The 24,655-nt window shown below is 47.9% G+C and overlaps 8 protein-coding genes across 8 annotated transcripts; 4 read left to right on the forward strand and 4 right to left on the reverse strand.

The window, feature by feature from the left end:
- Window positions 1–478: 478 nt before the first annotated feature.
- On the reverse strand, window positions 479–2,336 carry VTN77DRAFT_9667 (uncharacterized protein; the record flags this gene model as incomplete). Its single annotated transcript, XM_069426298.1, has 2 exons — window positions 479–1,393; window positions 1,452–2,336. The coding sequence occupies 2 exons, from the start codon at window positions 2,334–2,336 to the stop codon at window positions 479–481; spliced, it is 1,800 nt and encodes a 599-aa protein (XP_069273781.1).
- Window positions 2,337–5,874: 3,538 nt separating this feature from the next.
- Window positions 5,875–6,582, forward strand: VTN77DRAFT_9668 (uncharacterized protein; the record flags this gene model as incomplete). Its single annotated transcript, XM_069426299.1, has 5 exons — window positions 5,875–5,887; window positions 5,974–5,989; window positions 6,042–6,126; window positions 6,218–6,364; window positions 6,448–6,582. The coding sequence occupies 5 exons, from the start codon at window positions 5,875–5,877 to the stop codon at window positions 6,580–6,582; spliced, it is 396 nt and encodes a 131-aa protein (XP_069273782.1).
- Window positions 6,583–7,384: 802 nt separating this feature from the next.
- On the forward strand, window positions 7,385–11,105 carry VTN77DRAFT_9669 (uncharacterized protein; the record flags this gene model as incomplete). The annotated part of the gene is made up of 4 exons (XM_069426300.1): window positions 7,385–7,863; window positions 7,998–8,086; window positions 8,148–8,916; window positions 8,978–11,105. 4 exons carry the CDS (start codon window positions 7,385–7,387, stop codon window positions 11,103–11,105), a joined length of 3,465 nt encoding a protein of 1,154 aa, XP_069273783.1.
- A 335-nt stretch (window positions 11,106–11,440) lies between these two features.
- VTN77DRAFT_9670 (uncharacterized protein) lies at window positions 11,441–12,160 on the reverse strand (the record flags this gene model as incomplete). The annotated part of the gene is made up of 5 exons (XM_069426302.1): window positions 11,441–11,737; window positions 11,825–11,840; window positions 11,898–11,946; window positions 12,037–12,063; window positions 12,130–12,160. The coding sequence occupies 5 exons, from the start codon at window positions 12,158–12,160 to the stop codon at window positions 11,441–11,443; spliced, it is 420 nt and encodes a 139-aa protein (XP_069273784.1).
- Window positions 12,161–13,572: 1,412 nt separating this feature from the next.
- On the reverse strand, window positions 13,573–14,139 carry VTN77DRAFT_9671 (uncharacterized protein; the record flags this gene model as incomplete). The annotated part of the gene is made up of 1 exon (XM_069426303.1): window positions 13,573–14,139. One exon carries the CDS (start codon window positions 14,137–14,139, stop codon window positions 13,573–13,575), a length of 567 nt encoding a protein of 188 aa, XP_069273785.1.
- Window positions 14,140–14,549: 410 nt separating this feature from the next.
- On the forward strand, window positions 14,550–15,015 carry VTN77DRAFT_9672 (uncharacterized protein; the record flags this gene model as incomplete). Its single annotated transcript, XM_069426304.1, has 5 exons — window positions 14,550–14,552; window positions 14,624–14,680; window positions 14,738–14,782; window positions 14,846–14,930; window positions 14,987–15,015. 5 exons carry the CDS (start codon window positions 14,550–14,552, stop codon window positions 15,013–15,015), a joined length of 219 nt encoding a protein of 72 aa, XP_069273786.1.
- Window positions 15,016–15,441: 426 nt separating this feature from the next.
- Window positions 15,442–17,966, forward strand: VTN77DRAFT_9673 (uncharacterized protein; the record flags this gene model as incomplete). The annotated part of the gene is made up of 5 exons (XM_069426305.1): window positions 15,442–15,634; window positions 15,692–16,012; window positions 16,062–17,002; window positions 17,058–17,837; window positions 17,934–17,966. The coding sequence occupies 5 exons, from the start codon at window positions 15,442–15,444 to the stop codon at window positions 17,964–17,966; spliced, it is 2,268 nt and encodes a 755-aa protein (XP_069273787.1).
- A 1,536-nt stretch (window positions 17,967–19,502) lies between these two features.
- VTN77DRAFT_9674 (uncharacterized protein) lies at window positions 19,503–20,963 on the reverse strand (the record flags this gene model as incomplete). The annotated part of the gene is made up of 4 exons (XM_069426306.1): window positions 19,503–20,063; window positions 20,117–20,451; window positions 20,711–20,732; window positions 20,910–20,963. 4 exons carry the CDS (start codon window positions 20,961–20,963, stop codon window positions 19,503–19,505), a joined length of 972 nt encoding a protein of 323 aa, XP_069273788.1.
- Window positions 20,964–24,655: the final 3,692 nt, after the last annotated feature.

The following is a 24,655-nucleotide window of genomic DNA, read 5'->3' on the forward strand; positions in this document are numbered from 1 at the left end:
CCAACAGCTTACGTACAGTATATATCGGTTTACATGATTATCTTCGAGTAAGATAGCTAAATAAATATAAGCCAATCTGCACCTGCACTCATAAACTCATATTTTTCATTTTGGTAAAGCCACGTCATCCAGCCTCTAGCTTATCAAAAGCCTTTGATGAGGAAGACATGATGCACAGCCCAAAAATAAACAAAAAGCGAAGTATCCCAGAACAAAACTCACACACTCCTCGAGAATGAACAACAAGAGAAACCAAAGGCGAAAACGAAAATGCAAACGACCGTCGTACATGGTATCTAAATGTTAAGTAATTGCCGCAAGAAGAGGGGAAAAAAGAAATCCTGATATGAATGATAGAACGCTTCCAGCGCTAAAGGACTTGAAATGTGGGGAAAAAAAAGTCCGTAGATAGATATAGCAAAGATTCTGAAAAGGATTGGATAGAAAAGAAATGAAGGAAGGAACTTTCTCGATCAGATCAGACCGTCTCGATGAGCACATCCTGCGACTTCTCAGGCTCATGAGCACGGCGGACATCGACAACGGTCGGAACCAGAGGTTGACTTCCCACCACCAGTCGTTCGTCTGCTGTTTTGAGCTGGTCCTGTCTTGGCTTCAACGGCACCACCGTCCGTTTGTGCCCTCTGGACAGAGACACGGATCGTGCGATGGAGATCTCGATCGTAGGGGTTGCGATCTCTGAAATGGAGGGAGCCCGGGGCCGGTCCATGGGACTCTCACTCACATCATCGGGACTTCCACTTTCTTTTGCTGGTTCTGGTGTCTTGTCTCCGGTTTTCGGGCTGGATGTAGTAGCAGTGGTGGTGGTGGGCTGGTTTCTCCTCGAGGAGGGGGACATCACCCGATCGACTTTCTCCCGGGTCGCGTCGAGGCTGGGAATCACCTGACCTCCTGAAGGAGGATAGTCTTTGGGAGGCGTCATGGGCGGAATGTCTTCCGGAGTGGTGGCAGGAGTAGATTTGGCCGACGACGACGACAAGGTCATGCTTTCCGGTGACTCGGTCCGCTTCGTCGTCACCATCTCCCATACTGGCTCTTCTCTTTCGTCGACGTAACTCTTGGTCGGCTTGCTTTTCAGTATAGCTGCCTCGGAGGCCGACGACAGCGGCGACGCGTCGGACCAGGCTGATGACGGCGCTGGAGAGGCTTCGGGAACTGTAAGGAAAACTTGGTCTTTTGGCTGCAGCGTCTCCATCGACTCGGCTGGTGCTGTCTGAGACCTGCCAGGTCTCATGTTGGGCAACGCGCGAGAGCCAGTACTCTTGGATGCTTGAGCAGCGGGTACGGGAGGAAACAACGTGAAGGACGGCGATTTTGACAGCGATGGTGACGTTGCACGACGCTGAGGCTTGTGAGCCTCCGGCGCATGCGGCTATGGAAGTTAGCATTTTACAGAATGTTGACAGTTTGGCTTGAGAAAGGGCACCCACTTCGTCGGTAGCAACTTTGAGCTTGTCGAGGGTCTTGCTGCGTCTCTCCAGAAGGCCTGCTGGCTGCTTATTGCCAAGAACGCTACCAAACATGACGCTGTATCTTTCCATATGGATGTCGGGAATATCAACTTGCAAAAACGGCCCCGGGCCACTTGGAATGGATCCAGATGAGTTAATTCCACCGTTGTGTCCTGCCTGGGCATGACTTTGATTGTCTGGATCCTGTTCTTTTCGAGACTCATCCTCCAATCGCGGCCAGGCCTCCATATGACTGCTGTCCTTGTTCTGCCGCACAGCATCTTGCCGAAGTTCATAACGTGATTGAGCTAGGAATGCATGTTCATATGGAAACTCTGAATCAGTCCCCATTGGCTGATCATTGACTTGGACCTGATAGAATGGGAGATTGGATGTCTTCTGCGTATTTTGCTTTCCTTTGAAGAGTCCACCGAATTTCTTCCACTTGCTCGGCTTGCGACGCAGTGAACCACTCGTATCGTTTGTTGTCGCTTGCACTTCACTCGGGGGAGGAGGTCCGTCGTTCGACTTGGCGGTAGAATAAGGTGAAGCGACTGCACCAGGACTGCCCAACGCGATACCAATCATGGAGTCATCAACCGTCTGACCGGCGAGCCTGTCCGATTTCACTGCCTCTTCTGGCGGCTCCGCCACTCGAAAATCGAACGCAGACGCATCATTCGGGATTTCTTGCCTCCGAGACCAGCCACTGGAGGGCGCAGGTTGCGCACCGGCGGCAGATATCCGGCCGAGATCCTGCAGGTCATCTCGAGGTAGTGCATCTGTGAAAGTGAGCGTAGGCCTTGATATAGTTTCTGCCGCTGGATGTGCGCGTGCTCTGCCACCGAAGATCCGTCTCGCCATTGTCCAGCAACCACAGAAGCCCTGTCAATGAGTCCGACCTGAATGAGAGAAATAAAAAAAATGTTTTGATCGCGAATTCAAAAGGAATGGACGGCTTTCCAGAAAGCCAGCTTGACAACTAAGGGCCAAGAGAATGGAAACAAGAGACGGCTGTACGACGCAGAGAGTGCATAATGGAAGGACTTCAAAGAGAAGGAGCGATTAATACAATCAAACTTGTGGAGCTTCTGGTGCTGGAGCCCCATGTTTTGCATCACATGTCGCAAGCACTCCGTACTCCGACCCCGTAGATGAGACAGATAGCAGGGGTCAGCACAGCTGGATTGGTGAAAGTCGAGAATATTGTCCTGGACAGGAGGCCAATGGCAGCGCAAGACGAACTTGCATGGATCCGTCCAGCCCAGCAAGCCATGATGTTCGGGCCCAGAACCGTCATCCACTGGCGTCGGATGGCGGCAAAGAGACCATGGGACGCTGGTGTATGGCTTTGACCAAGTAAATTAATTTCACTGGCTTGGCTTGTGGTAGAGGCGCTCGGCCAGTCGACACACTCGTCAGTGTACGGAGGCTCATTTTACATGCATCCCTTTGCGGATGCTTATTTCCGTCGCAGCAATGAGCGTACAGCACTACTAACACAGAGTAATATTAACAATCATCACAGGTAGCCTAAGTGGAAGAAAGGTGTACACAGAAGGCATCACACAAAACCTGCGCAACAGTCAAGAGTTGCCAAACAACGCATGATGGTCAGCCTGTGCAGCCAGTTTGTCACTGTCGAACAGTTCCAGTCCATGGCTAATTTAGCCTCATTATCGATTCTCGGCACTTTTGAAGGCATTCGGAAGCCGATGCTTTGTGTGGTACGTGCGTGCCCTAGCGGAAATCTGAAACCTGTTACCACAGACTGAACGGAGGATTGTTCGCACGGAGTAATACTTAGTCCAGAATCCTTCGATTGAAAGAATAGACTTTCAGACAGCTCGTGAGCACAACTCCCTCTCTCACGACATTCATCATGTTTCCTCAACTGGGAATCCATTGGGCTAATGAGCGAGAGAATCGTGATCCCTTTAGCATACCGTCAGGCAGGATTGTTGTCTGGCAGCAAAGGATAAGCTAAACACTGGTGAAACAAGATGGCGCAAGAAGAACTTAACGTGCTATGGATGGCGACGTAGCAAATGAGGGAAGAGCCTTCAAGATGGCGCTTGCCCTTTAAGGTTGTGCCTTGTTGTACCCGACGGAGCACCCGCGGGCTAACAATTCATGCAGGAGCCCGTCACCGCTACCAAGAAAGAAAATTCTCTCGTCGATCACTAAACATGTCCCAATTGTTAGAAAAAAAAGAAGAAAATACGGAGTAATTGGAATATAATTACTCCGTAGAGATGCTCTTGATCGAATCGCTTCTGATATTTCCAAGGTGATTCGTCAGCAGCCAGGCTCAGGCCTCAGGGTCTAGAGCCAGGGCTACGGAGTATACTCAGCTTTTTCTAACGATCTGCAACATCATGAACTCTTCGTCGCCATTTCAAGATTAGGTAGGCTTCATCCCCGCTAGTAGCTGAGGTTATGCTCTTTATCTCCTTACGGAGTACTCCGTACGGAGTAGATGCTCCTGGCTGCCCTAAGCCGGTTTGCGCTGAGCTATTTTGACTAGCTTAATATGGATGAGGAGCCCCACGATAGACTTGGCATTGTTTCCATTGCATGGAGGATAGTTCGAAATCAAAAGTCGTTCGTTTCTCTCTCTTTTTTCCCAGTTGACTTAACTTTGTTAACGGTATTGTCAGTGCTGATAATACCCGCCAGTCTACGGAGTTTACGGAGTACCTAGGTACCTAGGTAGTTAGCTGTTAGCCGATATCCTTCGTCTGCTTAATAGGGAGGTAAAACACCGCCTTTTCCGCGATCTAATTCACCAAATGAAAAAAAAAAGGAATCGAGCTAATGGGTTAGAGTCAAGGATCGAATAATACAAGAGTCCTATACGGGGTCACCGGGGTTTTTAAAGGCCGTTTAAAAAAAATTCAACGTAAAAAATGAAATAAATGTATTAAAAAACGCCCTCCTTAAACTGTTCCTAAGAAACTAACACTTATAAAAAAAATCTGACATTTATTAAAAAGATACCGTTTATAAAAGGACTAACATTTATAAAAAAAATTACTTCTTTTTTTTTAACTGGATTCAAACTACCTTTATGGTCATCTATGGGCTACATCGTGAGATTATTATTTCACGAAGGAAATGAGGCTTCAATTTCTATCTAATCTAACCTCTAGACTATCTAAGGTATCTAATAGATTTTGAGGTTGTGGTGGAGAGATACTATAAAGGCCATAGTTTGGAAAACCCATTCTCCCAGAATCTAACGTTTCTCCATAGGTTCTAACGTTTCCCCCCCCCCCCCCCCCCCCTAGATTCTAGCGTTTCTTCCTAAGATCAACGTTTCTCATAAGTAACGTCTCTGAAAAATCTAACATTTTACGGTGGCTACCCTTTAGATAACCGTTAGTTTATCATTTTAAACGTTTGCCATGGTAAAATTGTTGAAAAACCATAAGAACTGTTGATCAACGTTTTTTAAAAAAAAAACTCTGGTGGTAGGGAACGACCAGAGTCGAATATCCAATTACGAAAGCTTATATATATTGTTTATATATATTGTTAGGTCTTCCATGAGCAGACATCATATCGTCTTCTATCAAGTAAATCCAGCACCTTTATTATTAACTTAGGCCTATAATTTAAGGGGCAGCCATTCAAGGCCCTCGAACAATTTAAATCTTGCCCAGGTATCGGCCGAAACTAGTACGGATAACGTGGCATAGTAGTTTCAAAGTTCCCTGATGAGGCAGAGACTACAAATATAAGCGTAGTAATAAGAGAATCGATACAGTCTCCCAACTGTTGTCCACTGATGTCTTTCCAAATGGCGATTGCTTCGCGAGCTCTCTGTTGACTCAGCAACAATGGGTCCGCTGCCAGCGTGTGCTGGGCCTTTACCAATGAACTGAGGGGTCAGTCCCCGCAGAGCCGACTAAAAGTCATCCAGGAAGAGCGGTGATGCCAGCAGATGTGATGGCAGACAGACACATCATTTCAGATCAATGAGCCTTTGACAACATATGTGAGACTGAGAGAGGATACTAGGTGGGATAATAATTAGTAGCAGCTCTGGCATTTGTCAGTAGTGATGAGTCAAGACTGTTGGCAGGCAGCATGAGAGAGGAACGCCAACGGGAGAGCCGCAGTGCAGCCATCCCGATTGGAAAGGCGGGGCTGCGGGCATCATAACCCCACCTCACGTGACCGGCTGTTTCCTTTCGTCTCAACAAACAAAACACCTTCACCACCAGATTATCACCTCCTGCAGTCGGAATTTCCCTTTATCTATCACAGAGTATCCCTGTTGAGCTCAACTTCAGACGAAAAGTCATCAGACGAGAGTCCTTTCGTCTGATCTTGTCATTAGCTGAAAGTTTCAGTTGATTCCTGCTGTTTTGATCCAGAGAGGGACACATCATCCAAGATGGCCTGGGACGGTATGCTTCTCCAGCACTGCACTCTGAAGTAATATCAGTCTTGACTTATGGAAATTTGAAACTGATGTGATTTGCTCTGTGTACAGGCTATATTAACCAGAAGTATGTCTCCTGCCTTGAGAAATACACCTACATTCCATCTGACTTTGAATAGCATTGTCGGGGGTGGCTATGTCGACAAAGCCATTCTCTTTGACTTGACTGGGCAGAGCGTGTGGGGTAAATCTGCAGGGATCGAGGTAGGGATCTAACTTCTGCCAGCAGCCCTCCGTCTAAAGCTTCAGGGTCCCGTCTTAAATCGATATCGCTAACTCATATTCCACGGTTTAGCTTACCCCTGAAGAGAGAAACGCGATCGCTTTTGCCTTCAACAACGCGGCATCGGCTCAGGAGAAGGGTATTACTGTTGATGGAAACAAGTATTTCTTCAACAAAATCAGTGACCTTGATAATATCCCAGTTTTGCACTGCGCAAAGGTAGTGTGACGTTTGCTTTCGCATGTCCCATTCCGTTTCCGGGCATTACCGCTAACCTCGTACTTGTTGTTCCCAATCAATAGGGTAAAGAAGGAATCATCGCCGCCAAGTGTTCCCAGTCAATCTTGGTTTCACATTATCCGGAGAGCGTCTCTGCTGGCAACGCTGTCGATTTCATCCAGAAACAAGCTACACATCTCATCAAGAATGGCCTGTAAATCCAGACTCCGAAGAATGTCCGTCGAAGGATGTGCCGGAAGATATAGTAGTACTGGAGTTGAACTTGATCTTGTTTAAGAGAAGGCCGTGGAATCTTATTTTCTTTTTTCCTTCGTGAACTTGATCAGACCCGATAGCTTTCTTTGGTGGAGAAGGTTCCTTCCTTAGTCCTACCTAGGTACCTAGGGACTCTGGGATTTTGATTTTAGGAAGGTACCTGTAGTGCGGATGAAATGAATTTCAAATAGACATGAAGCAATGACCTAAGTTTTGTTTCCGCATGCCACATTTCCAAATGAGTTTTACTTTTATTTCTTCCACATCAGCCAAAGGCTACTGCAAATTGCTGACAATATCCGCATATATTTGGTTTCTAACAGCAGGCATACTTGGAAGGGCCTCCATGTTGTGGCGACGAATCTTGGGAATCGAATGACTTGTCATGCCATGTCATACTTAAGGCTAAGTTCTTTAACTCACCTATGAATTTGCTTGTTGAATCCTTTCGCGATCAATATTGTTCAAACCAGCAATTCGCACCTGAAATGCTAACAATTGATTTGCTGATTTGCGGCACATTCTGCAGGGATCTCGTATCGCCAACAGCTTAGCCTCGGCGGCTATGCATGAGCAAATGCGCCAATATGGAGCATAGCCTTGTTGCTTTTGCAATTATCTCAATTCTTAAATACCGTCGCCTCTTCGTGTATATATTCAGAGCCTTTTCTCTTATTACTTATAAAATGTTGCAGTTTTGCCCAACCGTTTCGTCCCTTGAAGCCCCAAGAAATTGTTCTCTGAATGGATCCGTTGAGTGTCAGTGCCAGCATTATAGCTGTGCTCCAGATTACCAATTCCGTCAGCTCTTGCTGCATGAAATATGTGAGATCGGCCAAAAATGCAAAGACAGAACTCCTCAGGCTTGTCCAGGAACTCGGCGGGCTTCAGATCGTCCTCACCACACTCAAAGAGCTGATAGAGCAGTCGTCGAACTTGGTGGAGGATGAAAAAGGATTATTATCAACGAGTGAAGACCAATATCTATTCCCCACATTGCGAAGACTGTGTGGACTTGAATACGTGTTCGAAGAGTGTCTTCGAAAGTTGAAACAACTGGAGCGAGATATCACCCCTCCAACCGTTGACCTCTCACTATCAAAAAAGGAAGCGATTATCCATGCTTTGAGATGGCCAATTAAAGAGGCGTATATGAGGTCAATCTTGGATGATATCAGCCAGTACATTACTCTGTTTAGCTTGGCGTTGACACTGGACGAAACGTACGTCAGCTCCTCTTCTGTTGAACTTCTTGCCTTTTCCGTTACCCCTTCTTTCTTGCCTATAAAGCAATCCCTTTCCTGAGTTTACTTACTTGTATATACCATGCTGGGAAATATGCTGACATTGAGAGTAGGAATGCTGTGCTGGACATTCGTGACACGACTCTGGCAACATATTCCACGGTGCAGAGCCTCAAGGCACTACAAGACGACGAAAAGAAACGTGAGCTAGTGTCAGAAGCTGCTCGTCTTTTATGGGTATATTCTAAACCATCTCATCGTAGGTCGAGACGCCGATGATATCGTTCAATGGCTCTCCGCTCCAGATCCGTCAGTCGATTACACAGACGCCCTTCAAAGAAGGGTGAGCAACACAGGCTCTTGGCTTATTTGCGGGAAACAGTATAGCCAGTGGAAATGTTGCCCAGGCTCTTTGTTATGGATTCATGGTACAGCCGGGTGTGGGAAGACCATCCTTTCGTCAACTGTTATCGAGGACCTCTTGTGTCATTGTGGGTCTGATCTAAATCTTGCTGTGGCATACTTCTACTTCAAGTTAGATGATGTGTCCAAGAGAAACCACACTGGAATGTTGCGTTCACTTATTAAACAGCTATTTGAGCGAAGCAACAGGAACTCTCAAGCTTTGACAGAGCTTTTCGACAAGAGAAATCAGCCCACGTCCAGCCAGCTTCTGTCCACGTTGCATGACATGATCTCGGATTTCGGCCGTACATACATTGTTCTCGACGCCTTGGACGAATGTGAGGAAAGAGAAGACTTGTTCGAAGTATTAGAGGAGATTGGAAGATGGAAGGCAGTGAACATTCATGTTCTCCTGACGAGTCGCGATGAGAAGGATATCAAGGATTCTATTGAGCCTATATGTATGACTCAGGATCACATCAAACTATCCGCTGCCGTCACGAAGGAGGATATCCGTACTTATATCCGCGAGCGACTACGCACAGACAGAGCTCTAAAGAGATGGCGGACACATCCGAAAGTCCAGGAGGAGATCGAAAGCTCTCTGACAGAAAAGTCAGATGGCATGTAAGAGTGCAGGAACTCTTCCGAGACACATGGATCCGAGAGATATTGACATCTTCTCCAGGTTTCAATGGGTGATGTGCCAGCTCAAGGCTTTGGAGAAATGCATCAGGCCTTCACAATTGCGAAAAGCCCTCGAAAGTCTGCCGGAGACTCTGAACGAAACATATGCTCAAATGCTTGGCAGAATAAGTGAAGAAAATTATGAAATCGCCCTGAGAATCTTCCAATGGCTACTTTTCAGTGCTCGTCCTCTATATATCGAAGAACTTGCCGAGTTAGCTGCCGTGGATTTTGGCAATGACCCGCCAGTCATCGAACGATTGTTTGACCCAGACGAGATACTGAAAATCTGCCCTGGCCTTATAACAACGATAGAAGAGCACAGTGACTGGGACAAAGGTGAGTCGAAAATTGTGGTCAGACTGACGCATATCTCCGTGAGAGAGTATCTCCTTTCACATGAGATTCAGAAGGGGCAAGCCGCCAAATACCGCATTGAGGAAACCGCTGCGCATACATCAATTACGGAGACTTGTCTTCTATATATGCGATTAATTGATAAGCCACTCCCCGATGCAAACGAGGAATTCCCACTGGCCCTCTATACGGCCGAGAATTGGCTTTATCACTACGAACGGGTTCCAGAGCACGCGGAAGGAGTGCACGAGCTGGCTCTGGAATTTTTTTTGAAAAGGGAGAAAGAGTACTTGAATTGGATCTCGTTTTTCTGTTCATTAGTACCTCCCAGAATACACCCCGATCTCACTGACTCTGCTCTGGATTCACCCCTGAACATCGTTGCGGCTTACGGGCTTCTTCCAACACTCAAGCTGATGTTCGCAAACGATGAAATTGGCACCAATAGTGAACCAGTTCTAAAGGAGGCGTTGCGTTTTGCATATTTGGGTCGTCTTCCTCCCCATCCCAATATCGAAACGACCAGGCTTCTCCTCCAACATGGAGCTGATTTCAGCGGAGATCCAAAGTTCTTCCACACATTTCACGCAGCAAGCTATTTTGGATTCGATGAGATTGTTGAGATACAACTTGGCGAAGGGTTTGATGTCAATACGAGAGGAGGGACTTTCAACACGGCGCTGCAAGCTGCTGTCGCAGGGAGACATGACCTCCATTTCAAAGAAATGTCACAAACGACGTGGCCCGACGGCTGGCTAAGGCCTGGTGAGAAACTTGAGAATCTTTTCCCGACGACCGTAAAGCTTCTCCTTGAAAAAGGAGCCGATCCAAACCTTTGTGGCGGGAGAGGGGGCTCTCCTTTGTTGGCCGCCTGCTTTCAGGGAGACCTTCCCTGTGTCACGCTCCTTCTTGATCACGGTGCGGATTCCAATTTCGAGTCAATTGAAAATACAAAGGGAAATCTTGACTTTTATCGAAGCTGTCTTTCTGCCGCATGCCGTTCAAGGGACATTCGAATTATCCAGCTTCTGCTAAATCACGGTGCAGACATCAATAGTCCCCGAGCCTTGGCAGCTGCCACCTGGGCTGGAGATATCAATATCATGCGTCTCCTCCTTGAGAGAGGCGCTGATCCTAACATCGATGAAGGTAATTTGGAAACGCCACTTCAAATTGCTTGCAGCAATCTCCAACCTGAAGCTGTGGAACTACTTCTGGAATATGGAGCGAACCCTAATATTGGAGGTGGACGATTTGGAACGCCGCTGCAGACTGCCAGTGCAACCTATGGTTCTGTAGAAACGTTGAAGTTGCTAATTGGAAAAGGGGCCGATGTCAACCATGTTGGGGGTGCCTTTGGAACTGCCCTCCATGCCGCTGCATTCTATGGAGATTTGGAAATGGTGCAGTATCTGATAGCCAATGGTGCCGACATCAACCTTCAAGGCCGACTTTTTCACTCCGTCTTGCGAACAGCGTTGCAAAATGGCCACACCGATATTTTTATTTTCCTCCTGAAGCAGGGTGCTGATTTCGACATACCAGGAGGGAGATATGGAGACACATTACGCGAGACGCTCGCGTCAGTACCGCCAACGAAAACGGAATTGACATTCCGAACCGGGACTGGATACCCAAATGCGCCTTCTCTCTGTGTGATAAGGCGAAACGGAGCATCATTTTGGGATTTTGATAATATTACCCTTGAGGACCGTGGTCCACAGGATGGTGCAAACGATCTCGAGTGGGATTGTCTTTTGCCAGACGTCTGATGTCTTGCCATATATATATAGATTTTTGGAAATGTGTCATGTGATTGATATGATTTACGACTTGGAAATTAGTATATGAATCTGTGTACGATGAATTTTCTAATATTTATCTTACATTCCGTCTATATAGGTCATGAGTGAAAAGAAGAAGAATCATCTCACGCACACGCGATATTACAAAACTTATACAGGCTGAAAAGTCATTCTCGGGTCATTCGAGCCATCTACGAAGCTCGAGATGGCACGGTCATCTGGCAGATGAATTCATAAACGGACATTCCGCTTGAGAGGTCCCGCGTGAAACGTATTAAGGGGACTTCGCCCATATCTCATCGCTATACAGGCAGCTGAACATTCCTTCTCCCGCCAGCCAACGTCTCCAACACTTGTTTGATATATGGGCCGACAATGGGAATGTTCCCCGCAAACTGGCCAACAGTGACCAGAAAGTCGCCGAATAGGATGAAGATCCCATACAGCTCGATCAAGAACCCGGTCAAAGGCCATCGAAGGAGGATGAGAAGGATTCCACAAGCGAAGGCGGCGGTTCCCTTGAGTTTCTGCCGGCGGGAGAAGAAATTGAAGGTCTTCTGAAGCCCGATTATAAGCGTTAAGCCGATGAGAAAGAGTATCTGGCAGTCGTTAGCGAATCATTCCGGGCCGTTTTTAACAATAGCTGTCCGTTATCGAAAATCGCTTCGACGGCGGGATATACGTACATTGCCCATGGCAAGCCTGTAAATCGAGATCAGCATGCAAATCACAGGGGCACCTTGGAACCCGCAGACTCACATCGAGCGATCAAAGAACATCAATACTCCACCGCATAGGAACAACCCGCCTATCATGACCATCGCCGTCAACGACTAACTTATTTCGAAGACGCAGCATGTCTGTTGAGCAGCGTCTCGTGCGGACGGGCCTCACCTACCACCGGAACAGAAGATCACCCCGATTTCTATATGGCACGCGCAAATTAGCCATCTCCAAACCACCCAATTCCTCTATGCGTCGGCGCACTCACTCTGTGTTTCTGAAAGCCACATGATGGGCATTTCGAACGTAGATCCCCGCAGACCAACTATTGCGACTTGTTGACTTTGGAAACACCGCCCAGACGGGTAAACAGCTTCGTTCTTGTACAGTACAATTCCCTTCTTTCAAAGCGAAAACTGCTTGCGGCGCGGACGGACTTCCTTCCTTATAGAACCCGAATGTCGCAATGTCGCACAGGGCTGGAAGATCGTACGGCGGTAGTCCCGGGAGTCACAGCAGAAATGAATGACTCAGGAGAATCTTTTTGAATAATCAGCTCGCTTGCTCGGTATCTTCGAAACGTTTCAAAGTAAGAATCCAGACATAATCAGAGAGAGGATCGTGACGAGAAGGATTCAACCGCGCAGAGCAATATATCAATCATTCAAAAGAATAGTACTGCAGAGACCCTATGCCAATCAATAATGCCCTTCCTTCACAATTATAATATTAAAAGCTATGGAGATAGATCATCGGCAAAAAAGCGCATCGCGTTTCGTTTCTGCCACGTCTTTTCCTCGGCGGCAATCCCACGCTAGCTGTGTTAGGACGGCGGTCAGGGTTTTTAAGGTAAGGATTTGACCTTGTTTTCTTCGCACACTACTACTACTACCAACTACTGTCTACATCAAACTCTCGCAGTTCAAGTTATGGGTAAATGATGAGTGCCAACTTTGCCAAAAACCGATCACAAATACAGGTTATTGCAGCAAAGAGAGGTTATGTGAGCTAGCAACGGGCTGGCAGCTCGATTCACACGACCAGAACCTGATATTGCATTTCGACTGAAGGGCTAAGACGCCTTACAGGCATCAGTCGACGTGCTCCGAATCTTGCCAATCACTCTTTTGCTATCTCTCTTGAATTCTTAATGGAATTTCAGGTCAGATAGCTATGCTCCAGATGGAACCGAAGTGGTTCATGGCATTTGCTCTATTCTACACCGACAATAATGTTTCTATCTAACATGCCTCATCCAATCGCACCCAGCTGCAAGCACAATATGTCCTCTATGTCACCTGTTGTTCGACGGACTTTTCAGCTATTTCAATCAACGTGCATGACTATTGTTGCGTTTTGATCCCCGCCGCGACCACAGCGTCAGCTGACGCTGTAACTGATTTTCCTGCCTGTGGAAGGTCGGTACGGGTTGCGAGTTCTCAGAACTAGGCGAAGATTGACCCTTGAAAGGCCACAACTAAGCCGGAGCGCTTTCTTGAACCTGTCTCGAGAGGGGCACGGTGGGTGGAAAGGGCTTGACTCGGATGGCCTGACATGCAACTGGGCAGTAATGTAGCAGCTGGGCATAGATCTAGAAAGTCAGCTGAAGTAATTTTGGTATTTCTGATGATAGTTCTTGCAACATACCAGTCTTGCCATCATCATACACTTAGACGTTCGAGCAGTACTGTATGCTGATAGCATGTATACTCTATTTCAAGACCACGTGGGCGCCTCTTGCTTCGAGATAGCTTTCCGCAGCGCCCTGTCCCAACGTCCTAATGATGCCAAATATCTCCTGGTTATGGTACCGGAGCCTCGTCTTCGGATCGGTATACGGCGCCGGCAAGCCAGTGATATCGCAGTAACGCCTCTGATGGGCGGGGTTCAACGACGGCGCCGACTCAATGTTGGTATACGTGACCGCCGGTCCCGTAGAAAACGACGACTTCATATTCTTCTCCAGGACAAGGGTGGACAGGTTCTGCGCTGCCTGGGCGATGTTCGGAGGCCGCGACGCCGCGCCTCCTCCCATGGGCGTCTGCGTGCCGTCTGTGGTGCCAGCAGCCATGGGCGTCGTCGCGCCGGAGTTGTTCTGCGTCGCCATGGACGATGCTTCTTTGCGCGAGGATTCGGAGAGGAGCTGCTTCACGTTCTTGTTCCGTCGTTGCGAAGGCTTCCAGTTGGGGTTCCGGAAGGGGCGAGGAATACCGGCGATGTCGAGACGGTCGAGGAGCTGCTGGTGGGTTTCTTCTCCTGCGGGGGTTGAAGGAGCCATGACGAATGGATAGATGGGAGAGATGAAGGAACAGTAAAGTTGTTGAAGTGGGAGATATGGGAAGACGTCGGAGGTGGAATAGCTACTTGATCTTGACAAGGACGGGAGGACAAAGCTTGTATCGGTACTGTAATTCAGTTGCAGAACTGGCTTTAAATCGCCACTTTATGGCGACCCCAGAAAACAAAGAGATCCAATGGAGAGCTTAATAAGGAGGGGTCTGCACTAATCCTCTCTTTTCATTATATTGTCTATTGAAATTTGAATAGTATCTGGCTTGGCATAACATGCCATTTCTGTATTGGAATTACACATCACGTGCAAGCCGCCGGATATCAACATCTCGATCTTGGCGCAAACAAACAGCGAACAGCATCCTTTGATGACTGATTGAGAAGCTTTCCTTCAAAATGGTGAGCTATCTAAGGGCATCTGTATCGTATAGTTTTACTTTTATGGAAAGGCACTGACACGCAATCTTCAGGAGAGTCCCCACGAACACCAGCAGAGCCTGCTGCTTTCTCGAATCATCACCAACATTGTACGCGCTCAAGCTTGCTTTAAGTCGCGTATAGGAATTACTAACGGATTTCAATAGGAAAAGCTTAATGAGGCGATTATGGTGCTGAATAAGAGCCTACAGGTATGGTTCTCTATTGATCTGTAGTGAATGTGTTGACCAGTCACTTATCCCCGCGTTCAATAGGAGGTCAACATTCAAAATATGAACGTGGAACTGGTCGCTCAGATGTTTAAGAACTACCAATCTAATGTTCTCTTTCACCTTGAAGGTGCGCAACATCAGCTGAGTTCAGGTATTTTGATATATGCTGACTGTATACATCAGCTACGGAGAATCTTCAAGAGCCATCTTAAAATCAAGAGACGGCAGATGCAGAGTTATTTTATTGTCGATTATGGGTTATGACTTTAATGAAATTAATTACGCTTGACTTCTGTCTCATAAATACAAAGGACCAGGTTGTGTCGTGACTACTCAGGATAGACACATGATACATCCAGTAACGGTGACGAGTCTTGGCGCGCCGCAACGAGCGGTTGGTTGGTTGTAGCTCCGGGACTCTAAGAAAATGAAAGCTCAATCTGTTGACCTGTACACCACTCTGCCACATCTTCTCCTTCTTTGACGCAGCTCCATCATCTTCCAGCGTATTTTCTGTGCCATTTTCTTTCCCGTTCGACACTATACCGACCATTGCGATGAGGTGAACTCGCTCATATTCGCAAACGCCGCATCTCATCTATCTCCGAACCCAGTTTGATTCTATCCAGGCGCCCAACATGACCATCACCTCGCGGCAGACGGTGCTACCGGCTCGCGCTTCTAATTCAGCCGACAAGAATGCTAATAAGCCTCCCCCAAAGACGTTCCCTGTCCCGGAGCCGCCATTCAAAGGTTACCATCCCCCGCAGCCGGAGGGATATCAGCAGAGCAAAGCTTCTCCCAGTTCGAGCGCCATAGTCATTGACAATGGTAAGAGAATATGATATGGAGTTGATGCTGCTTGGATTACATTGCTGAGCGGTTCAGGCGCACATACCGTCAAGGCCGGGTGGTCTTTCGACAAGAACCCCCGATTCATCTTCCCCCCCGTGATGAGCCGTTATCGAGACCGCAAGCTCAACAAGGCCTGCCAGTTCGTCGGATACGATGCCTATGTGGACGCCACGACTCGTGGTCAGATGCGATACGCTTTCGATCCCGGTACAAGCGTGGTGGGTAACTGGGACGTGATGGAAGGCGTGCTGGATTATGTATTCCTGAAGCTAGGAGTGGACGGCGAAAATGGAGGAGTGGATAGGCCTATTGTGATGACGGAGCCCATCGCAAATCTGACATATCCAAGACGAAGTATGTTGCAACGGATTCCCATAAAGTCACCGCTACTAATGCCATCTAGTGATGAACGAGATTCTGTTTGAATGCTACTCCGTTCCGTCCGTCGCCTACGGCATCGATTGTCTGTTTTCCTACCGATATAACCGCGGCAAGGATGGTCTGATTATCTCATCCTCACATACGTCGACCCGCGTTGTCCCTGTTCTCAATTCGAAGGCTTTGCTTTACAACTCGTCAAGACTCAATTGGGGTGGTGCGCAATCCACCGATTACATGTTGAAGCTGATGAAGCTGAAATATCCGACCTTCCCTGCCCGCATGACTGAGCATCAGATGGAGGAGTTGATACACCAGCATTGCTATGTCTCCACGGACTATGACAACGAATTGAGCCATTACTTAGACTGGACGGGTCTGGAGGACCGAGACCATGTCATCCAGTATCCATACACGGAGCACCACGTGCCTGAGAAGTCGGAAGAGGAGCTTGCACGCATCGCGGAGCGCAAGAAGGAGAGTGGACGGCGGTTACAAGAACAAGCCGCGAAAATGCGACTAGAGAAGCTCATGAAGAAAGAGCAAGAGTTGGAGTACTACAAGGATCTACAAAGAGGACTGGCCCAGGAATCCAAACGAGAAGTCAAGAGGATCCTTGACGCCGAAGATCTCAAGGACGAGGCGCACCTGGAGCGGACGATCCGAGATCTCGAGCGTTCGATCAAACGATCACGGAACAGGGATCTCGGCATCGAGGAGAATGATGAGAATCCCGAAGAGATGTCGTTTCCTCTGCTTGATGTCCCCGACGAGGAGCTCGACGAGGCGGGTCTCAAAGAGAAGCGGCATCAACGACTGATGAAGTCGAACCTTGAGGCTCGCCAGCGTGCGAAAGCTGAAAAGGAGCGGGAAAAGGCTCGCAAGGAGGAGGAAGAGCGGCTCGACAATGAACGCCGAGAAAACGACTTTGAAAACTGGATTGCTGAGAGGAGGGCTGCTCGACAGGTAGGTTGAATTAGATGAATTTAAATTAGTTCTATTTGCTAACATTTCGGTTTAGGCTTTGTTGCAAAAGATCAAAGAGCGCGAGAGACTGAAGGCAGACCTCGGCAACCGCAAATCCCTTGCCAGCCAGATGCGGATGAAGACACTTGCGAATCTCGCTTCGGACGGGCCCAAGAAGCGCCGAAGGGGCGGCGACGATGATACCTTTGGAGCCAACGACGAGGACTGGGGTGTGTATCGCACCGTTGCCACCGGCGGTGATCAAAGCGACGAGGAGGAAGAAGAAGACCTCACCAACGCTCTCAAAGCGGTGGAGGCCCAGCTGCTCAAGTACGACCCGGAATTCACCGAGAACCACACCCTGGAGGCCCAATCCGACTGGACGAAGAGTCTGGTTCACGCGTTCCTGCGCGGACCCTGGCCCTTTAACCCTGAGAGCCAGCGCGAGGCGCACCAACTGCACCTGAACGTCGAGCGGATCCGGGTTCCCGAAGTCGTGTTCCAGCCGTCGATCGCGGGCGTCGACCAAGCCGGCATCATCGAGATTGCCGCCGACATTCTCAACCAGCGGATTTCAGCCGAGGGAGATCGCGCGCGTCTGCTGCGCGACGTGTTCCTGACCGGCGGCAACACGCTTTTCCAGTCATTCGATGACAGAGTGAGGAATGAACTGCGGTGCATCCTTCCTATCGATGCGGAGCTGGTGGTGCGGCGCGCTGCGGACCCTGTGCTGGACGCATGGAAGGGGGCGGCGCAGTGGGCGTCGGGTCCGGATCTGGCTGCATCTTCCATATCAAGACAGGACTTCCTTGAGAAGGGAAGCGAATATCTTAAGGTATGTGGCCAGCACGTCATTCACTGTTCACAGATTCCATTTCAGTCACTTTTTATTTATCCAACTCGGGGAATTGATTTTCTAACTTTATCACAGGAACACGACCTCGGAAACGTTACAAGCGTCTAGAATAGAGATCGAACCAGATCAATAAAAGTTTTGACGCCTCTACAGTTTTTAATAACCTATTTATCTATTTAGCATCCCAGCCAGAGATGAGCAAAAATAATAACATATTGTACAATAGCCTAACATTTTCTCTCTTCTCTCTCTCTCTCTCTCTCTCTTTTTTTTCTTTGGCGAACTGAACTGAACTGGACGGATGGACCAAGGCCGCGGTTGACGTTGATATTGAGGTTGAGGTTACCTATTATCTTTGATGGATTCTGGAAATTTAGTGAGTATGGCTGGCGTATAGAAATGGCGTCCTGTGTGTCAAGCCTGTACTGGTTTTGGAATTAAAAAAAAGAATCAGAGATTTAGGTTTGTTTAATTAAGTCTTCACTCTCAGTCTTGTCATCTTATTTAATTTTAATATTCAAGTTGGAGAGATAGAGGAATTAGCTAGATCATAACGTAACGCAATGACGCCAGTTACCTAGGTAGTTACCTATCCAGGGTCGATCGAGTACTGTATGTATGTACTTGTGGTAGGTACTGCGATTAGAGTACGGAGTATCTGACTGACTGATTGACCCCCTTCTCTCTCATCTTTATTTCCAGATGCTGTCTGCCTGCCTGCATGCCCTGCCCAGGACACCATTCTCATCGACTGACACAGACAAGACAAGACTGCTGGGTAATACATACTTTCCAGCCTGGTTCAGGTTTACTGTACTGCACCGCTTGATCCATTAACCACATCATACCATATCACATCACGGATAATCCGATTGATGATCATCCATCCATCGCACTCGATTATTACGTACGAATCCGGGATGTCGTTCGAATGAACGATGAGGGAGGGATCGGATTCCTTGTTCTTCCTTCGTTCCTAACGCCTACTTCATGATATACCCATACCATATACAATACCGTATACCGAAAAGCAACGCAACGCAACGCAACAAATTTCCAAGGACACAGACAACAGAAAGCAATTTCAATTCAATTCCGCTCAATTCAGAGAACCAGTCGAGTCCTTTTTTGTAGGGGGCGAGGATAACTTGCATCACTATTCGTACTGTTTGTACTGCACAATCGCACAAAAAAAAAGCGCTATAATCAAAGTAATGAGACCGGTAAAAACCTAGAACAAGAAAATAAATTTGACTCGTGACACAGCTTCCTCCCACCCTTAAGTTAATTAGAATAGAAGAACATCGTGCTCATAAATAAGACAGAAGGAAAAATAATAAAAAAAAAGGATAAAATGACACCCACCCAACCAACCCAGGTTGAACTGAAGTTCAAAAAGATAAAGCAAAGCAAGCCATGGATAGCGCGCCACACACCGAGCAAAAATAGGTACATAAGCCAGAGTACACTTGACGTCACGTGACCAGATCGACCACGCTCATCGATATGCTGTCGACAAGCAAGCAAACAAGAATCGTAACACACAACAGGTGAAGAGATTTCCCTGACAAGAAGAAAACGTAACAAGACGAACGCCACTCCAATCCGGCGGATGCACAGAGAGAAAAGAGAATTTTTTTTTGTTCAGGTAGCCACGGACAGCCCGTTCGGCGCTTCCGTCTTTGTTACACCCGATTGCTCCGAGTTGTTGCTGTTGCTGTTGTTGTTGTCCGTCCGCATGCGCTTTGCAGGGAAATTGTTGTCATTGCCAAGATATGCGGCCTCTTCGTGTTGGTGCTTGCGCATACCTAGACCGGCGACGGCAATGCGATTCAGCTGGTTGAGGTCCTCCCCTGGCGTGGAAGACGGAGCTGCAGAGGGCTGAGCCTGCTGTCCCGGTGCGACCGGAGTTGGTGCAGTGGATGCAGCAGCTCCTGTGGGTGCTGGCGCCGACGCCGACGCAGCAGCGCCGGATGTCGCAGCAGTAGGCGGTTCGGGACGAGGCTGACTCAAGTCGATGTTTCCGGGCAGCTCGGGAACTTCGTTCTGAGAATCGATCAGACGCGACTGGAGGCTGATGATATATTCCCGCAGCTGGTAATTCTCCGCCTGTAGAGCCTTGTAGCTCTCCGACAGAACCTCATATTCCTTCACCTGCTCCTCAAGCTTCCGGATATATCCTTCCTTGCGCTGTCGGAATGCTCTCTGCGAAGCGTCAGTGAATGAACAGCACGATCTCGATCGACATGCAACCACACCTGTGCTGCGCGATTCTGAGCAGCGCGTTTCGAGGTCGACAGTTCACGCTTGCCATACTTCCTCGGCTGCTCTGGAGCGGCAGTAGCTTGATCCTGCTGAGGCGCTGTAGCAGGCTGCGCCTGCCCAGAGGGTGTGGCGGCGGCGGCGGCAGCAGCAGCAGCGGCAGCCTGCGAATCTGTCGGGTTTATCATAGCACCTCCGGCGATCGCAGGGTCGATGTTATTGTTTTGGTCGCGAGCGGCAGCGGCCTGGATGTGAGGAGATTGCTGCGGACGCGCCCCTTGGGAATGAGGGGAAAGGTGCTGCTGCGCAGCTATGAGCTGTTCCTGGAGGACTGGACGGACAGGATTTAAGATTAGTTTGATGGCTCTGCTGAAGGATCGGACAGACGGAGAGGGGAGAAGTGAGGGGAAGGCGTCAGCAAGAGACATGGCGAAATCCCGGTGCGCTGATTTAGTCGTTCACTTGTTTCATTCTTGATAGAATAATCCGGCGGACACATCAACAGCGAACCGGGCCCAACCAGGCCAGTCATCGTCGATGCCCCCTTTGAGGACAAGAAAGGTATTTATAACGCTGCGAAGCTGACTTACCCTGATCTGCATGGTCCTGAACCTGTGTCACAAGTAAGGATTAGCCATCAGCGCGGTCTCAAGAAGATGAACAGACACCAGGCGAGAGACAACCAGCTATGTAAACAGGACGCGCAAGGGCGAGGTGCTGCTGCTTGCGATGGCTGCTCCAGCCGGTAGGCGCATGTGGAGTGGTGATGACAAAACAGTGGTTGCTTACCTGAGCAGTGTTCTGCATACTGGGATGCGGCGCTGGGGCTAGCGCGGGCTGCATCGAGAAACGAGAAGGTTACGTGATGGAAAGGGATGGATCAGAAACCACCAATTGCTTTTTCTCGGTCGAACAGCGAGAAGCAGGCGAAATGTAGGAAAAAAGATGACAAAGGGAATTGGATTGCAGAATGGATGGGATGGGGGAAGAATGCGCAATAGTATTGGCCCAGAGCAGAGAACTGCGAGGGCCTGCGTAGGGACTTAGTTAACTTATCGCGTTTGGCACCAAGAACAGTATGGACTAGTCGTCGAAGTGCGTTGGGTTGGAGATGATCTCGTAAGCAGCGGAAAAGTCGGGCGAAGAGGGGGGAAGTCGGGGCGGCAGGCGTGGTTAATAATCCTCCAGCGCGTTTCGGTACTGGCGGGTGGCTGGCAGGCGGCAAAAGAGGCAGTCAACCCCAGCCGGAGCCCGTCGGCAACGAAGCCTCTCCACTCGCGTCGTTCCTTCTTACCTAATCATTTTACACAGTACCATACCGTACGTGATGATGACGGCCAACTCCCAGCCAACTGGAGGATTATTATTAATTATTACCTAGGTATCATGCAAGATTATTGTCGTTGATTGATTCCTATCATGGCTAGATGAATTGATTACGGATGACTAGAATTATTTTTGGAAAAGGCTCTTCAAGGGATCCTCTCGTCAACACCGCGAGGAGCTATGACGGCAGATGATTAGTAATTTGGTGTTCTTATTATTTTCCGGCGCGCAGGTGGTACAGCCTTGGCCGCTTCTGGTTGGAAGTCGCGACCAGACAGATCCCCGCCCGCATAACTTACGTACACAATGCACATAACATGGAACTGTACAGAGTGCTCTGTCCACACCACGAATATGGCAGCAACTACCATCCGAATCAGCATTGATGTGATCGGAAACTGGCAACTCCAATTTTCTATACTCCGTACTCCATCCTCGAATTACGCGGTATTATTACCAGGATCGAACCTCGTTGGGGAGATTCGTGATGAGTAAGCAATCGCGTCAGCTTGTCCCGTCGGACTAACCCGATCCGATTCTCGTATTAGTCAGCTCTGAGTAGCTCCAGTAGATTTACCCGCTCTCGCCCCACTTCACTTGATCGAGACTTACCGGGTATGGCAAGCCCTGCATGACCTACAGAGTACCCGTACAGTGTAGCATTGCATGATTCTCGACCTCAGGCCGTCACACAACAGTTGGGGTTATCTGAACCTACTCGTCCCCGCTTCAACTGTAGCAGTGCTTAATAGTACTCCGTCGTTATTACTGTACTATTAGGGTGGCTGGATGAATGTCTCCGTTGATCCACCATCTCTGACATAATCGGCTAACCCTAACCTTAACCATCCAAGAGGACTCGGATTCCGAATTGAAGGGCGATCTAATCACGTCAAATCAGCATTGATACCGCATGATGTCTGGAATGGGCAACCTGTGACAAGACGTTCGACAGTCATTATGAGTTGGCAGGGCTGCTAGACTAAAGACTGAAGAACCTGTTTCATTTCTGCACCCTGTCAATCATTCTTTTATTTTAGTTCAAAGTGTCTACGAACATTACTTTAAGACAATTCTCTTTACCGTTTTTGTATTTTTTGTATTAAATAATAGTCTTTATTATCTACTTTCCAGGTACGCTCCCTACTTATATTTCTTGCTATAGTTCTTGCTATATCCCTTACTAATATTTGTCTCCCTCACTGAGGATCTCCGTGCAATCGCGATAGGAACGACAGTGAGTTTTCCGAAAGATGATCACATGGGAAGGAACATAGTATCACCTGACGATGAAGTTCGTAGATTAATGTCTCAGCGTAGGTCAGCTGCCTGACCCGCCTAGGGCTTAGGGCCTAGGGCCAGGGCTGCGACAACAAATTCTTCTTCCAAGCTTTGATATTAGCTGCTTACTCCAAGAACGTTGTAAAGTTGCTCATTATATTCGTATAAAGTGCATGCATTAGCAAGCTTTTGCTGAGATAGATATATACCCAGTTGGAAAGTGAAAGAATCCTCCAGTCAGCTCCGTTTACTACATGGCTGAGACCACGTGCTTCTCCTGTCACCGACAAGGATTGTCTAGCGAGTCAGTGAATGCCTATATCATTCACTGTCAGAGATCTAAGCGAGATCCTAAGCGAGACCAGTGAAGTCTCCTGGGCACCCTGAGCTCCCACATATAAAAACCCCTCTCCCCCCTCTGTTCCTTCTTCTTCCTTTCTTCCTCCTCTTCTCATCACCCACAGACAACAGGCCCAAACCCCCAACCTCGTCTTCCTCCACCTCTTGTTATCCCCAATGTTCTTGCTCTCAGATCCGCTTTTCAAGTCCTCGAACCATTTGACGTTTTGGAAATATAAGCTATTTGTTATCAGCGGCAGCATTTTGTGCTTCTCGATGCCAGTGCTGCAAGTCGTTGTGTTCGACAGTAAATACGATGTGACCCTCGTTAAACGAGCCTTGAGGTTTTCTGCAGCCGATAACATGGCCCAAGTCCTGAGACGGCAGTATGAACGTTTCCTTTTTACATTCAATGTAAGAAGAAAATAACTATCAGAAATTAGCCTCAAGAAACGAAACCCGGCGTAGTTCGCGTGTAAGCAGTATCTGGTAAGGAGCATTTTTCTTTTCTTTTCCTTTTTTTTTTCTCTTTGAAGGGCAAGTTCTCTCCACGTGGTTTATTGAACCACTATTCCTGTCACGAATGCACTGCAAGTTTACAAGTTTGATGTCTCACTTTTATATTTCGATCAACCCGCTTTGATAAAAGACATCATATCTGCATTTCGGCCAACCTTCCTGGTATATAATAATTAATCATAATCATCATATAATTTATTTTCCCCCTTAGATAGTTACATAATAAAAGTGGTATTGGTTGACAATTTTCCATCTTCAGGCATTATCTATATCTATTAAACCTTTCACCAAAATATCTATCTATCTATCTATAGAACCAATACCAATACTGTTATTGTCAATAGAGACGACAAAGTCGATCTATTTCGACTGAGAAGTAGAACTCCTAGCTGACAAAACCAAACGACGATGGTGTCAAAGATTAGAATCATGAGAATCTATTACTGACTATTAGCACAAATCCTGAGGGTGTCCATATGATTGATTCCATGCCCTTCTTTGTCTCAGATAACTCAATTACATGCTTCACAAGCGAGATAGCTTTGATCCTAGAACTTCCAGAATCTGACAATTCTTGTGTATATCCAAGTATACGAGCAAAATCACCATCTCTAACGTCTATGACAGCACCATCCGTAATGTCATATTCATTTCCGTCCTTACAAGCTCACTTCACTCTCTATATATGTATTGCATTATTACAATCTGTCCATGAAGTCAACGTCTTGGAGACTTACCTTCTGTGAAGAATCCATTGCATCAGCCTTCCTCATGTGCTTTGGGGGCCGCTCATCGGACATAGCCGTGATGTTGTCCAGAAAATGGACTATGCGTGCGACAGACAGGATTATAAGGGATGCCATTGCAGATCAGCCATAGACTGTGGCGAATGTAACTGAAGTCGCCTCGCTGCCCGCCGGGCCTCCAAAGGGTCGCGGCGGAATTCTCTCAAGGTGGTAACCAAATAAGTTTCAATGATTAGGAGATGCAAGTACCTGTTCCTGGCAGATAATCATCTGTAACCTCAATCGCTGTACAGCATGTAGTCGGGGGATGACCCGCCCGACTAC

This window comes from Rasamsonia byssochlamydoides, assembly GCF_041956645.1.
Source record: "Rasamsonia byssochlamydoides strain NRRL 3658 unplaced genomic scaffold VTN77scaffold_91, whole genome shotgun sequence".
NCBI lineage: Eukaryota > Fungi > Ascomycota > Eurotiomycetes > Eurotiales > Trichocomaceae > Rasamsonia > Rasamsonia byssochlamydoides.